The 15,743-nt window shown below is 44.3% G+C and overlaps 1 protein-coding gene across 2 annotated transcripts in view; it reads left to right on the top strand.

The window, feature by feature from the left end:
• TRPM7 (transient receptor potential cation channel subfamily M member 7) overlaps positions 1–15,743 on the top strand; it is a 63,529-nt gene that overhangs the window by 43,970 nt on the left and 3,816 nt on the right. Inside the window, exons 26-39 of one of the 2 annotated variants that reach the window (XM_053272548.1) lie at positions 464–1,578; positions 5,187–5,263; positions 6,273–6,332; positions 6,853–6,949; positions 7,229–7,299; positions 7,622–7,659; positions 8,592–8,617; positions 9,082–9,132; positions 9,215–9,280; positions 10,735–11,018; positions 12,149–12,231; positions 13,130–13,335; positions 14,735–14,786; positions 15,149–15,255. In XM_053272548.1, the coding sequence (XP_053128523.1) occupies positions 464–1,578; positions 5,187–5,263; positions 6,273–6,332; positions 6,853–6,949; positions 7,229–7,299; positions 7,622–7,659; positions 8,592–8,617; positions 9,082–9,132; positions 9,215–9,280; positions 10,735–11,018; positions 12,149–12,231; positions 13,130–13,335; positions 14,735–14,786; positions 15,149–15,255 (2,333 nt within the window). Of the gene's footprint in view, positions 1–463; positions 1,579–5,186; positions 5,264–6,272; positions 6,333–6,852; positions 6,950–7,228; positions 7,300–7,621; positions 7,660–8,591; positions 8,618–9,081; positions 9,133–9,214; positions 9,281–10,734; positions 11,019–12,131; positions 12,232–13,129; positions 13,336–14,734; positions 14,787–15,148; positions 15,256–15,743 lie in introns of those variants that run through there. The other variant, XM_053272549.1, reaches the window with a different exon arrangement.

Genomic DNA, 15,743 nt, shown 5'->3' with positions numbered 1-15,743 from the left:
CCCATTTGGTTGAGGGAGGCTGAAGCTCAGTGGTAGAGTATCTGCTTTGCATGCAGGTACGTCTGGGAGAGACACCTGCCTGAAATCTTGAACAGCTGCTGCCAGTCAGGGTAGACAATTCTGAGCTAGATGGACCGCCACCTCCTGTGAGTGGCTGCATTAGGCTCACGTGACCCTTTTAATTGTCATGGCCAGGGGTAAAGAAATATTGGCTCAGTTTATCGGCCAGACAAAATATTTTACTCATCAAGCTATGTTGGTACATTGCTCGTCAGGACTTTTTTCACTCGTCGGGCATCACTTTTCACTTGTCACAGACAAGTAGACTAGTGGATTTCTACAGCCCTGGACATGGGAATTAAATTCATACCAGCATCTCTCCCCCCGGCACACAGTTTGTGAATTAATAGCGTCCTGTTAGACATCTGTTGGCTCTTTTTAGAATTTGACTCTTTTATTCCAGCGTTGAACAGATGTGCATCCAAATCAAGGAGGTCGGCGACCGAGTCAACTACATCAAACGCTCCTTGCACTCTCTAGACACGCAAATTGGCCACTTGCAGGACCTCTCAGCTCTTACAGTGGATACGCTGAAAACCTTAACGGCACAGAAAGCTTCCGAAGCCAGCAAGGTCCATAATGAAATCACGCGGGAACTGAGTATTTCCAAGCATTTGACACAGAACCTCATTGAAGATGGGCCGTTGAGGTCTTCCATGTGGAGAAAGCACAGTATTGGCAATGTCTTTGGTTCTTCTTTTCCCCAAGGAGGCCTCGAGAGTAATAACACTTTACTGTGCCACATTTCTATGCAAGATGAAAGAGATGCTGGACAGAAGATGTCTGGTCTCCCCAAGAGGGATGAGTTCAACTTTCCAGAGGCAGGTTCCTCAGGCAGTGCCTTAGTTCCAAGAGCTCTTTCTCCCCCAGAACTTCGTCACAGAGTACAGGGTATAGACCTCTCAAAATGCAGTAATAAAACTAAAAAGGCAGACAGTTCTTCAAACAGTATGCCACACCTCACATCCCCAACAGCCAAGTTTTTTGTTAGCACACCTTCTCGGCCCAGTGGCAAAAGCCAATTAGAAACTGCCACAAAGGATGGGGAAGTTGTAGTAGACCTGAAGGCCGCTGAAGGCGAGAATGCTGTCGAATTCGGGGCATTTGTGGGTAAGTACAACGGCCAAAATTGTGAATGTCCTAAAGGTGCTGTGGGTTGCTGCGATTCCTCTGCTCCTGGTTATGTGTGCCTTTCTGCCATCTCCCAACCTTGTGTTGGCACTGGAGGATACGTTAACTGTGGCTTTGTCCATGACGAAAGTGGCGCTAATGTTGATGGCAACGCGGACAAATGGAATCACCAGTCGCTTTCCAGCCTGTCAAGGACTGGTGTGAAAAATAAGTTCCAGTTGTCCTTTACTAATGCGGTCAGAAGAAACACCGGAAACTCCCTGAATGGGACACTGAGAATTCAAGGACTCCCTAGCAGCGTGCCAGAAATGTCGCGAAAGAGTCAAGATTTAAGTTCCCACGTCATTGCACAACTCCCGCAACTCTGGATCGAGTTTAAATTGCAAGGTTTGGTTTATGAAGAATTGTATGGTACTTTTTGGTGGATTCTGGGTTGCGGTGACTGTGGTGCTCTGCTGGTAACCCTCTAATTTCCTCAGGCTGTCTGAATGGTTTCTTCTGTGTCAGAATGCAATTCCCTTTTTTTATCAATCTGACTCATGGACAATATTTTTTGGACGTACAGTTGTTAAGGATTGCCTGATCTGAATTGTAACTCTAAACCCTGCAGATCAGTGCTGGTCAACACTCTAGCAAATGATTTTGAAAACATTTCTCTTGCTATAGTAGTTTGTACAAAAATATTGTCTGGAAAGAACCAAAATTCTTTTTGTAACAGGCAATATATTTGTGGCATCTGCCTGTGAAACCCGGGGAGCTAACTAAGCTATGATTTCTAAATACTACTGTGCCTGCTACCTATCCCTGTTTTGGCAAACTTTGTCGCTTTGGGGAAATGGCTTCTAAAACACTGTCCTCATTTTAAATCCAACATTTCACATCATGTGCAAGTTCTTTAACAGTAAAAGGTACAGATCCTCTTGGATAATGAGGTGTTAACTTTAAAAGACATGCACAAAACAGTGGCAGATGGGGTTTGTTAAAAGGTTGAAAAGAGAGGTGTACTAATGAAACATTCAGTTTTATTACTCTAGAAGTTTTCTAGGATAAGAGTGTTTATGCTGACCATGTAGGGTTTATTGGTTTTGTTTTAGTCTTGCCAAAAAAAAGAAAAAAGAGTTGTACCTTAAAAGGGGTGTGTGTGGGGGGGGGAGCCTGTCTAAGTTTAATTTCAAACTTGCAATATCCTAAAAAGTCCTTTCAGGGTAATTCTCGGCTTTATGCAAATACTAGTAGGTGAGGCCTGTCGTTAACCGGGATATAATTTTTAATATGTGAGATTTTTTTATTAATATCCTTACAAAAGGGAATCAAAAAACCAGTTTGAAAACAGTAGGATTTCAACTTCAAACAGAATTCATTTTATTGAATAATCAGCATATCTATAATAAATTTGAATTGTGGTAAATTTGAATCGTAGTAAATTTGAAGATAAACCTCTTGGGCATGACGTCCTTTTTGAATTACTGGTCTGATTCAGAACAATAAGAGTTAAAATCTGACAATTCTATTCAGAGTGTCTTCAGAAAAGTACAATTTAAAAAAAAAAGTCACCAAGCATATTCTGGTGTAAAAAGTAGGGTATTTGGCTAATTTCAGTGACAGGATTGAGTTGGCCAAATTTGGTATCTGTAAGTAATTGGCAAGTATGACTTTCTTTTGCACAAACACACTCATAAACTCTTCAGATTTCACTAGATATGTCTACCTGTGAAGATATGTGTGTTCTTCATTATAATTGACCCCCATCTGCCCTAAGAGTGACTGCCTGGCTAATTGTTTATTGGGCCTGTGTGAAGCTTTGGCCAAAGCTGAATACTCTGCTCAGTCCCTCCTGGTACCGTGTGGAGACGGCCATTCTTATGGGGCAGTGCTACACTTTGCCCAGCACTGGGGGGGGGGGGCGCTACTCCTCGTGAGCTCCTGCACTGTCTTGGAAGGTGGGCTGGGAAGTGTAGCCCTTCCCAGTGTTTTTTTTCCAAAGGCTCTGCTTCTCTTAAAAGGCCCCTACCAGCACTGGGGAAAGTGCAGTGTTGTGTGGAGGTCACCACAGTGGGAAATGGCTCTCCCATTGAAGCCCCCCCCCTGTGGCCCCCACTTCAAAAATAGTGAAGATCACTAGTGTAGGATCTGTGTGAGGTGTAGATCACAATCATTGGTGCCTGCCCACTCTCCCTGCAGGCCCTGGGGTGTCCGTGTGCTAGACGTCCAATGCAATGAGGACCTTCGTTGCACAGATCAGGTTCATGTGTGATGAGTTCTGTGCAGACCCCTGTGTGCTTCCAGCAAAACGACATCAGGGGCCAGGTCTCGGGGCAGAGCATGTTCACCTTCTCGGCCCCCACTGTACAGAGGCTCTATAGCAGTCATCTTCCTTATTTTTCGGAGGCTACTTTGGGAAAAAAAAAAAAAAAACACCCCCCGGCAAAAAACCCTTCAATGGGAGAGCCCTTCCTCACTGTGCTGACCTCTGCACGGTTCTTCACCTTTCTCAGTGCTGGGAGGGTTCTTTAAAAGACACAGAGCTCTAGGAGGAAAGCCCTGGGAAGGGCTCCATTTCTCAGGACTTCATGTATGCCTTCCAAGATGGTGCAGGAGCTCAAAAGAGCTCCACTTCCCTTCAAGGAGCCCCTCGGCACAGGGCAAGAGTCACCACTGCGTCGTACCAGGGGACTGTGCAGAATATCTGGCTTTGGCTGAAGCTTCACACAGGCCCAATAAGCCAAGGGGCCACACTTAGAATTGATGGGGGCCACTACTGGCCCCCAGGCCTTACAATGAAGAGCCCTGCTCAATGGCGATGCAGCCATATTTGCATAGAGCCCAAGACTACTGGGTATGATTGTACTGAAATGTAATTTTAATTAAATTTCACCAGACTTTTTAAAAAAATGTTTGCCTTAAGCAAATGCACACATGTTCACATTTGTGCATTTCGCTGCTAATGTTCTTTGCCTCCCCTCCCCCCACCGCCACATGTTTGTGAGTATTAACGGTCGTAAACTTGTGCTTTTAATTTTGAAGACAAAGCGAAAGACACCCAGGATTCAAGATCAGGCTGTACTACAGACTAGTACTCCTTTTTATTTCACTAACCAAGGAGCTGAGTAATTGTACTTCTTTGGAGCGAATGATTTGGTGCTGGGGTGCAACATCTTGTTGATAATATAAACTTCATCCTTGCTGCTTGGTCTTCCAGAATGTTGAACGGGGGAAGCGAAAAAACTTATATGTAACTTGTATGTGCAGTGAAGGATGTGGGTAGCCTGTTGTGCTTTCCTCCCCCCCGCCCCACCTCCAACATTTGTTCACTGGGTTTTATGTCTGTACAAGACACGTGGATGTGAAAAGCCCAACGTGCTGATGCCGGAACACGTGATCTGTACATCCCCAGTGTCGTGGGGTACATATATTTTACAATTTGGCTCTCCGTGCTTTTGGAGTCTGAAAATGTAAATCCAGTATACAGTTGGCAGATGAGACCAGACTGTGGAGATTCCATTTTCGTGCTGCACATACATTCCAAACATCAGCACTGGGCTTAGATGTGTTGAATCCAAGTGTGAATGATCTCCGTATGGCATGTAATCCAGATCCCACCCCCTTTATATTTGTTTGAGGGTGAACTTTATATTTTAAAAATCTGTCCTACTGAACTATGCTTTTCCTAGTAGAAGTTTTACTTAATGAGTGAACGCTTACTGATAAAGTAGAATATATGTAGCCTTGAATCCATTGTAGCAACATGAAGTGTGTTCCCAAAGCCTGCCCCTTTGGTCACTATCATTGTGTGATGTGAAATCATTGTCTCCTTTTATGTAGGAAAAGCAATAGTTCCTAAATCTGACCTTCCGTTTTAAAAGGCCTCATGTGCTTTTGTTGTAGTCATGTTCTGCCCAATTCCACATCCCAACAGCATTTTATTAAGCATTAAATCTGGAGGTTCTCTCTAAATCTGTTCTTTCAATGTTTTTTAACATGGTGGTGTGCCTCAGGTCACAGAGACAGCATGGAGTTGCAGCGATTTAAGGAGACTGTCGCCAGCAGTAAAGAGAAAAGTGATAATATTGAGGTAAGAGAAGAAATGTTTTGATGCGATGTTTTCCCCCAGTTCAGTGTTCTGGATTTTAACCATACTGTAAATTGATATGGGGAGCTGGCTTGGCTCAGATGTCAAATGTGCATGTTAGGTTATGGCAACAAAGTTCTGAACTGGGGTAGCCCAAAGAGTTACCCTTCCCTGAGAAGGAAATCTTAAAGGCTGCCTTACTCCATGTCCCTGGTCAAGGCGGCCAGTCCTTTCAAAGCTGACCCTTGCAAGCTTTGAAAGTGGCAGAGCATCTGCTTTGCGTGCAGGAAGTCCCAGATGCAATCTCTGGCAGCATCTCCAGGTAGGGCAGAGAGACACTCCTGCCTGAAACCTTGGAGAACCACTGCCAGTCAGTGTTGGCAATTCTGAGCTAGGTGGACCAAGCGTCTGACTCCTTATAAGGTCGCTTCCTATGTTCCTGTGCAAGGATTGTGAGGAGGAGGGGGCAGCCCTCTATCTTCTCCCCACGTTCTTTGCAATGCTTGCAAGGGCTGAAGAGCTTGCCCTGAAGAGCTGCTTCAATGGTGGCAACAGCGAGCGGCATCTTGCTGGTGTCCCAATAGTCTGCCACTGCCTTACTTGCCTCATAGAAGGACTGCCCCGGTCCTGGGTCCTCAGACTTGGAACATCCTGTGGAAGCAATACATGTTGAGTAGTCACTGTTGAGCATTTCCCACATGCGCTTGGAGCTCCCAGTTTCATGCCTTGTTCTTTGAACAGCAGAGCCTTGTGCACCCCACGTCAGTATCATTCTGTATAAGAAGAAGCCTCTAGATCACGGCTAAAATCTCTTGTCAATTCCAGTCTGGAAGCACTGTAGCACAAAGTGAGAATCCAGAGCTCTCATTTACAGGAAAACTGTAGTTTATGTTAATTTGTTCTCTGAGCCTTGAGTGAATGGAACACTTCATTTGCAGCAATTAAAGTCCCTGATTTCACTGCAATAAAAACAGAACTTCAAAGAAGTCCCCAATTTTATGTTCTCATATAGGAGCAACAGGAGGACTTCAGAAAAGCAATCCCGGAAGGCATGGAGATGACAAAAGATCTGGTAAAACTTTTAACTTTTGTGTTTCGATTTTGCTCCGCATCATGCAACACTCAAAACAAGGGTAGTAATATAGTCACTGCTAAGGAGAACCTCACTATTTACGGATCTGCGATTGGGTAATGGACGCTCAATCTTGGTATATGTGGGTGGGGAGAGGGGTTAAACTTGCATATCCGCAGGTCAGGGGTAGCCAGAAATGACTTCGGAGGTCATTTCTGGCTGCCATTTTGAGTACGGGAGCCATTTCATTTCATTTCCCTATACTGTATAATGCCTATCAAGCTCACTCTCTCACGTGAGTAGAGAGTAGTGAATAGTTTCAGCCTATTCATGATACTTTGCATTGTACTTGCGATCACCTTTATTTTTAACATGTAACTTATAATTTGTACCTTTTTATTAGCCCCCTTAGTATCAGTTTCTTTTAACTTGTGATTTTATGCTGATCTACGACCGTAATAAAGGTTGGTTGATTGATTGAGTAGTGAATAGCAACAATGTTTATCTGATTCATACATAGGATGGTGGTAATACAGAAGGAAACCTGAGACACGTTAGTTCATGTGGTGGTTTTACTGAATATCACAGAACCTCATTATCAGCACGTTCAGAGCAAAGTAAGTATCATGAAAACTTTAGTTTCTAATCTTAATGTTGTCATTGGTTCCCCAATCCAGTTATTTCTCTGGTAAAATACAACCTTCTCTGAAATGTGATTAGAGTTGTTAATCTAATTTATTAAATTGCCTTTGTTAAATTGTTGGTTATCTTGTGCCTCCTTCAGTATCTCAAGGGGTCGTATACTGAAACAGTGGGAATATGCCAACTTTATTTCAATGTAATTGATCACATTCTTGAGTTGGTTGCCGGCCCTAATTGCACATTCAATTTCCCAGTGCACAATAAGAGCAGGAGGACATCGGTGGAAGAGCCTCATCAGGCAGATTCCAAATCAGCCCTACTCACAGTGAGTAAACTGTAGCAATGTTTATGTCGTGCTTCTGTTGAGGGCCAAACTCAATCTGACATGAGAACTCAATGTTCAGCACTCCCAGACCAAAATCTTGCTGATTTGGATCAGGGGAGGGTTTTAAAAAATTCTTTCTCTCTCAGTGATTCTGTGAGCTGGTCGGACCTTCTGGCCAAGGGAGCAGTGTTGAATGGCAGGGAGTACATTATGGCTAGAAACCCCATCAACATTTAATGCTTGACGCAATCATCTAATGTTGTTACAAAACTGTGACTGATGCCTTTTACTGCAAAGATGTGTGTCTTGTTTTGCCTTGCAGGATTGGTTACAAAGCCGGTCCTCTTATAGAGAGCAAATGTAAGTAAGTTCTCTGAAACTGTGATTATTCAGTCAGGCTTTTGACATCAGTGATCCTAGAGTAGTTCTATAACACAGAAACAGACCACGAGAGGGCGTTGAAATTGGCACAAAAATTCAGATACGAACTAGTTTCTGGTTATTCTAAATGCTTTTGTTTTGCAAACTTTCTACAAATTCTTTGCAAAAACATTGCTGAGTTGCATTATAAATGGGTTGAGCAGAGGGGTGAACGTTTAAATGCATCCCCCCACCCCCATGTGAATTTATCTTCAGCTTAAAGTCCTGATCTGTATGTTAGTTCACATCTTGCTAACAGCTAGATGGGCACCTACAAGGCTTTCCCCACCTTGATCGCCCTAGTGATCCTTGCTGGGGTAACTGACCACTCCATTCTAAGAAGAACATTTGCTATGTTGGGGTTGTCTTGCGGAGAATGGGTGGTTCAGTCTTCGTTCAGAGAATCTATTTGTCTCAGGCTGCACATAAAATGTTTCTGTGCTGCACAGACAGTGGAAAAACGATGGCGAAACTGATACCATAACCATATGCAAGAATTTTTCTGAGCATGGAATAGTGTAAAGAGACAAACGTTCTGTGTATTGCGTGCTTAGTGTGTGTTGCATTTAGCTGCCTGGAGTAAAGATCAGGCAAAACAGACCTTTTAAAAATGTTGCCTCTTCACTTTGGCACCACTAATGCAGAGAGGCAGTGTGTCCATAAGACACATGCTCTGTGAGAATGTATAGAGAGGCAGATTCTGCTCTAGGGCTTGTTGGAAATGGTGTGCCTTGCTGCAGCACTTGAAAATAGAGCATCTGTATACATTGGTACTGAAAGCAGAAAAAAGCAACCTAAACAATGAAGTGCAGAGAAGTGAAATTCAACAAATTCAAGTAACAATAGGGTTGTGTGGAATTTCTCTCTTACAGATCTTCTGAGGAAGATGCATTGAATGGTAAGTGTGTAAAACAGTACCTTAGTGGCCGCTTTGTTACTATAAATTTATTACATGATGTGAAGTTATTTAATGCTTGGCTGCGAAAGCTGTATTCTTTAAGGCTTGGGTATGTTTTGTAGTACCTGTAGCCCTTCTTAAAGTTGCAAATATTAAAGCACCTATTGGGGCAAGCCAAGTTCACCTGCTTTCCTTGATGCTTGCGCTTTTGAGGATCATATCAGAAGACCATTTTCTCATCTGAAGCTTTCATGGGGAGAAAAATTATTTGTTGGACCCCACCAGTTAATATCTGTGATCAAGGACTTGTCTATGAATATGGATGACTGCTTCATTTTTGATCTACTATGACCATGTTTTAAAACCAGGCTACATCTCTGCGTGTCACTATCCAGTCGTCCAGATGCTGGGATGCAGGCATGTGTGCAATTTGTATAATATTGTCTCAATCCCTTTTTTTAAAGGTATTGCTTCTCCTTTCAAGCCCATCATGGACACCACCTACTACTACTCAGGTTAGTAGCCTGAAGCTGGGCAACCTCAAAATAAACTGAAGCCCTTGTCTGTTGCATTGAATTTCTCTGTCTTTCTCTACAGCTGTTGAAAGAAATAATTTGATGAGGTTGTCACAGAGCATACCATTCACCCCTGTGCCTCCGAGAGGTAAGATCGTGTCCTCTGGGACCATTTTCAGACATCAGCAAGATCTCTCCTTTACTAGGGAGCCTTAACACAATAGGCCTCCACAGCATCTAAAAAACAGGAAATAGGTCACTACTACTATGAGTATTTATATGCTGCTTTTCAACAAAAGTTCTCAAAGTGGTTATGTAGAAAAATAAATAACAATAAAATAAGATGGTTCCCTGTCACAAGAGGATTCACAGTCTTAAAAAGAAACAAGGGAGAAGGCGACGGCGGCAACCACCACTGCGGAGGGATGCTGTGCTGGGATTGAGTAGGGCCAGTTGCTCTCCCTCTTCTAAGTATAAGAGAATCAGGTGCTTGAAGGTTTGGTCCAGGAAGGTTAACTGTAGACTCTGACCTCAGTAGGGAGTCACACACTCCAGTTGTATGGTGCTTATGAAATACTTGGAAACTTCTGAATTAGAACTGTGTGGAGGGCTTCTTGGTTTTGAGTAAATGGAAGGGAGGAGAGCTGTTCTTGTGGTAGCAAGCATGACTTATCCCCTTAGCTAAGCAGTGTGTGCCCTGGTTGCATATGAATGGGAGACTAGAAGTGTGAGCACTGTAAGAGATTCCCTTTAGAGGATTGAGCCACTCTGGGAAGAGCATCTAGGTTCCCCTCCCTGGCAGCATCTCCAAGAGATAGATGGCTGTGAGAGAATCCTGCCCGCAACCTTGGAGAAGCCACTGCCAGTCTGTGTAGATGATACTGAGCTAGATGGACCAATGGTCTGACTCGGTATATGGCAGCTTCCTATGAAGGTGCTCTCCAGGCCAATAAAAAGCACTTCATTGTATCAAAAGCTCACCACCCAACTCCAGAGAATGTATTATTTACACCCGATTTCTGTTGGTGAGGCAAAGGGTTGGTTAAATTGCCTCTTTTTCTTCATTAGGGCAATTTCATGGGTGGCAGAATCAGGCATGTTGCCACTTTTTCAATGACTGTAGCCATAAGCAAGTTTTCGAGTTGATGATATATACCCACTGGTAAGAGAACATCTCCTACTATAAGGTCATATTTTTACAAAACCCGTAAGTATTATAAATGGTATTGGAAACATGCAAAATACTGGCAATGGGATCAGAAACGATGTCCAAAAATTCTGATTCCATTACCAACGTATTTTGCGTGTATCAGACCCTATCTATAATATTTGGATTTTGTAAAAATGTGGCCTTATAGTAGGAGATGTTCTGTTGCCAGTGGGCATTTATAGTATTGACCTGAAAATTTGCTTATGATTACAGTCATTGAAAAGGTGGTTGCATGCCTGATTCCATCACCCTTGGAATTGCCCATTATTTGAGCAGACCAGGGGAAATTAGTGGGGAAATTATTTGAGCAGACATCACGATAAATGGTTTTTAAAGTACCATCATCCCCAGGCTATCCGCATTCAGTATTTTTTGCCTTGTGCGTATTACAGGTGAGCCAGTCACGGTGTATCGTCTCGAGGAAAGCTCTCCCAGCATCCTGAACAACAGCATGTCTTCCTGGTCTCAGTTGGGCCTTTGTGCCAAAATTGAATTCCTAAGCAAGGAGGAGATGGGAGGGGGCTTGCGGAAAGCCCTCAAGGTGGTCTGCACCTGGGCAGAGTTCGATATCCTGAAATCCGGCCATCTTTATATCATCAAATCGTTTCTTCCTGAAGTTGTCAATACTTGGTCAAGCATTTACAAAGAAGACACAGTGTTACATCTCTGCTTAAGAGTAAGTTGTATTCTTCTTAAGGAGAGAGGAAATATCAACCAGAGGATTCAAGGCTGTAATTGTGGCAAGACAAAACTCACTTGTAGCTGTTTTCAACAACTACCTTGTGTGTGTCTGTGTGTGTGTGTGTGTGTGTGTGTGTGTGTGTGTGTGTGTGTGTATAGCAAAATATGTAGCGCTGGTTCTCAATCGGGGATGCACAAATCTCTGGGTACTTTTTGATGATGTTTTTACTTTTAAGGCTTGTAAAGGGTACTTGGAGCCCTCCTGACTCACTGACTGGTGAGCAGGATGCAGCTCCATTGCCCCCTGACCAGAGTGCTTAGCTATCGCAATCACTCACTTACATCCAGATCAAGTTACTCATGTAGTGCTGTTGAAATCAGTGGGGAAAATAACTTCTTATTGGGGGAAATAACTTATTTCAACTCAAGCCAGTGATTGTAACATTTCAACTCAAGTCTCATGATTGTAACATTTAAGAGATCATGCGTGTGTATACATGTGCGTGCGCGCACACGCATACACACAAATCTCTGTGGGGTACCTGAGCAGAAAGTTTCAGACAGAAGGGGCACACTTGTTAAAAAGGTTGAAACCCCCTGGCCTATAGGGAGAGCCAATCTGTTCTCCCCACTGTTAGCCCATAGGTGATCTCCTCTCTCTCTTCACTCTCTTTCTCTTCACCTCTCACTTCCTGCCTGAAGCCGGTCTTGCCCTCCTGAACCACCTGAACAGAGACAGGAATTTGGCTTGCTCTGTTTTTCTGACTTCTTAGCGAGTGCTCTGGCCCCATAACCACACCCTTGCCATCTAGCCGGAATGGCTTCTCAGTGATTAAGTCAAGTGCAGTTTCTCAGCTGCAGCCTGTATTTTTCTTTCCGGAACAAATGAAACTGCGGCAAAAGCTGTTTTTTAAGCCTTGCCTTGATTAAAACTGGGTCCCAATAAAATGCCTGTAGGGAGTAGATGGGGCTCACAGCCTGCCTCTGCACTATAGCCTGGATGTCTTCAGTGTGCGTGAACATGGAAAAAGAAACATGACTGTGTACAGATTCTAGTTACTGACACTAGTTTTTGTCAGGTGTTTCTCTTTACTACAAAGACTTGCAGATTTTTTTTCCCCATAGGAAATTCAGCAGCAGAGGGCTGCTCAGAAGCTCACGTTTGCGTTTAATGAAATGAAGCCTAAATCAATTCCGTACTCTCCCAGGTAGGCATTTTAAAATGTTTCCATGCAGGAGACCCCAGGAAGCATTGGGGTGGGTGGGGAGAGAACCCCTTTCAAGAACAAGGAGTTCCTTAGCTGGTCTCCCGTAACGTTGGTCAACACAGGCATTCAGCCTGAATCCAGCTAGAGGGGGAATGAGACTGCACTGGCTAGATCTGTGCCAATGCACCCTCTACTCTCACCTTGTTTCGCACTTGCCTGCAAAGGCAAGCCCTGGGCCTGAGCAGAGAGTTCCCCCACCTTCTAGTCTCCCAGAAGACCAGGATTCTAGGGTGCGGGGAGAAACTCCCGGTTCCTTGGAGGAAGCGGGGGATAAAAGTATCTGCCTTGAGTTTCTCTAGCCTGTGGACTCCTAATCTTGGGTCCCCAGATGTTGGACTACAACTCCCATCATCCCCAGCCACAATGGCCAAAATCTCTCCTCTAGGGGGCTGACAATTTAGAAATAGACACAAGGGGGATTATACTGCTACTACAAAGAATAATTATATGCCCCTTTTCAACAAAAATTCTCAAAGCGGTTTACATGAAAATAAGTTGGTTCCTAGTCTTACAAAAAGACTCAGAGTCTTAAAGAAAGCATCAAGTAGATACCAGCAGTAACCACTGGAGGGGTGCTGTGCTGGGGCTGGATGGGGCCAGTTGCTCTCCACCAGCCAAATGTAAGAGAATCACGACTTCATGCATGAAGGAAGGGGGAGGAAACTGAAGCAAGGCTAAACAAGGGAAGATGCATGCAATTTCAGTTACTGAGTTACAGTAGACTGTGTGGGTTAGGTTGTGCCAAATACTTCACAGAAAGGTGATTAAGCCAGACTCTCTTATGGATCAGTTCCTTGTGCTTTATCTGGTTTTGATGCATTCTTTGTTCCTCCATAAGGTTCCTGGAAGTATTCCTCCTGTATTGCCACTCAGCTGGGCAGTGGTTTGCTGTGGAGGAGTGCATGACTGGAGAGTTCAGAAAGTACAACAACAACAATGGAGACGAAATCATCCCCACCAACATGCTGGAGGAGGTCATGTTAGCCTTCAGCCACTGGACATACGAATATACCCGAGGAGAGCTGTTGGTTCTTGATCTGCAAGGTAAGTGAACGTAAGAGCCGTCCTGCTGGATCAAGCACAAGGCCCATCTAGCCCAGGATCTTGTTTTCCCCACAGTGGCCCACCAGATACGAATACGACAAATATTTATATACACTGCTTTTCATCAAGGGTTCCCAAAATAGTTTACATAGAAATCAATAAAATGGCTAAATAGAGACACTTTCAAAAGGTGCCTTTTTGCTCAGTTAGCAGGGGACAGATGCCTCCAAGAAGCCCACAGGCAAGAGAGGAAGGCATGCTCCTGCTCCTATGCGAGAGAGGTTTTGCAGTATGAGGATGTGACCCTGTGTGTGTGTTTGTAGGCATGAAACTTTGGGTGCAAAGAGATGCTGTAGCATTGCACCAGAAGGTTTCAAGTGGCACAGTGTGGGTTAGCAGCAAATTCCATGGAGCTGAATTCTCATTGGCATCAGTACTACAGAAGAAGAGCACTTGAATGTTGCCTGCTACATTCATTTCCCTTCTCTCCTGTGTCTTGAAAAAACCACCACCAAAAATGTAATACCCTCCCACACTTCTAGTGGCGAATTAAAAATCCCTTTCAGAGTAATTTTCCAGGTGTGAGCAAACTATTGTGGGCTGATGACTCTTATGAGGAAACTGTATGCATACTGTGGAGAAAGTGGGGTCGAGAGTTTTTCTTCCTCTCTCTACTATAATGGTGTCATCCAATGAAACTGATGGGGCAGTAAATTCAGGACTTCATCACACAGCACATAATTGGGAATTCGTGGCCGTTGGGTTAGAAGGCTTTAAAAGAGGTTTGGATAAATTCATAGAGGATAGGCCCTATCAGTGGCCATTAGCGATGATAACCAAATAAAGCCTCCATGTTCAGAGGCAGTATGCCACAGAATGCTGTTTGCTGGGGTACAACAGTGGAGATGGGGTGGGCTGTTACCTTCATCCCCAGATGATGGGTCTCCCAGAGGTGGTTGGCCACTCTAAGGAACAGGAGAGCATCTGCTTTGCATGCAGAAGGTCCCAGGTACACTCCCTGCCATCTCCAGGCAGGGCTGGGAAAGTCTGAAGAGCCTCTGCCAGTCCGTGTAGCCAGGACTGAGCTAGACGGACCGATGGTCTGACTCAGTAGAAGGCAGCTTCCTTGGTCCTGCTGGGCTCACATTTGAATAATAATTCAGGCTCTTGATGGACAATCAGCTCTATGTGTTGCCTGCACTTTGGAACTCTTGATCTATTTAGACAGAAATGTCCCCTTCTGCCAAAAGGGAATCAGGGAGACTTAAGTGATGCGTCAGCCCTTCTGAATGTGAAATTTACCCTTACGGTGGCTGGTTTGGCTAGGTCAAGGAAAGCCTGCTTTCATAGAACTGCTGCTGATCACTAACTTTTTAACGCACTCTCTTTTCTCATGAAGGTGTTGGTGAAAATTTGACAGACCCCTCTGTGATTAAGGCTGGAGAAAAAAGGTGAGCATTTGCCCATGGCCCAAGGAAGAGGGAACCGACATGCCTTTGCAGCGGGTGTGAAGGGGTGCATTTCTGCCTTAACTGTACTTGGTGGCTTTCTGATTAAACCCTCGGTGTAAAGGTTGCCATCTGAATTTTAAAAGTGTTGATTAACTACCAACACAAACATCACTCTGGAGAAAACAGCTGTTACCCTGGAGATAACAATTCCAGGAGAGTATTCTCTTGTTAGTTGGTCTATAGGCTGTTTTTCCTCCCTTTGTAACCCTGAAAAGAGATAGAAGCTTGCAGTGGGAAGAGATCACAGAGTATATCTAGTGGTTGTAACTATAGACATGTTGTGGGATGCTTTTATTTTGAAGGTCGAGCGACATGGTGTTTGGTCCTGCAAATCTAGGAGAAGATGCCCTCAAAAACTTCAGAGCCAAGCATCATTGTAACTCATGCTGCAGGAAACTTAAGCTTCCAGGTAAAACAATGGTCAAAAAAGCCGACGCTCTTTTTGGTAGCTCCCATTTGTGAGGAAATTGGATTTCCACATTGATATGTCTGGGTTTAAGAGAAAAATCCTCTCCCTGTTAAATAACCCATTGCTGCTTCTCTCACCCTCTCTCTCTAGCCTGTACCCACCTAGTGCACTGCTGGGGCCATAGAACTCAGGGAACCTCTCTGAGTGGCTCTGGGATGAGGAGACTTTTCTCCCTCGTCTTTGAAAGGACGCAGACTCTTTCGCCCTTTTAGTGGACCTGGGCTCCTAAACCAGAGATCTGAAAACATTGGGTAGGGATGGACCCATAGCTCAGTGATCGAGCACACCTGCTTTGCATGCAGATGGTCCCAGGTTGAATCCCTGGCGTTTCCGGGTTCAGACTGGGAAAGCCTTCTGTCTGAAGCCCTGGAGAGTGGCTAGAACAGGAAATACGGAGCTATGTGGGCCAGTGGTCTGGCTCGGGAGAA

Source organism: Hemicordylus capensis, chromosome 10 (genome assembly GCF_027244095.1).
Source record: "Hemicordylus capensis ecotype Gifberg chromosome 10, rHemCap1.1.pri, whole genome shotgun sequence".
In the NCBI taxonomy this organism is placed as follows: Eukaryota; Metazoa; Chordata; class Lepidosauria; order Squamata; family Cordylidae; genus Hemicordylus; species Hemicordylus capensis.
This window is presented reverse-complemented; position numbering and strand designations above follow the sequence as displayed.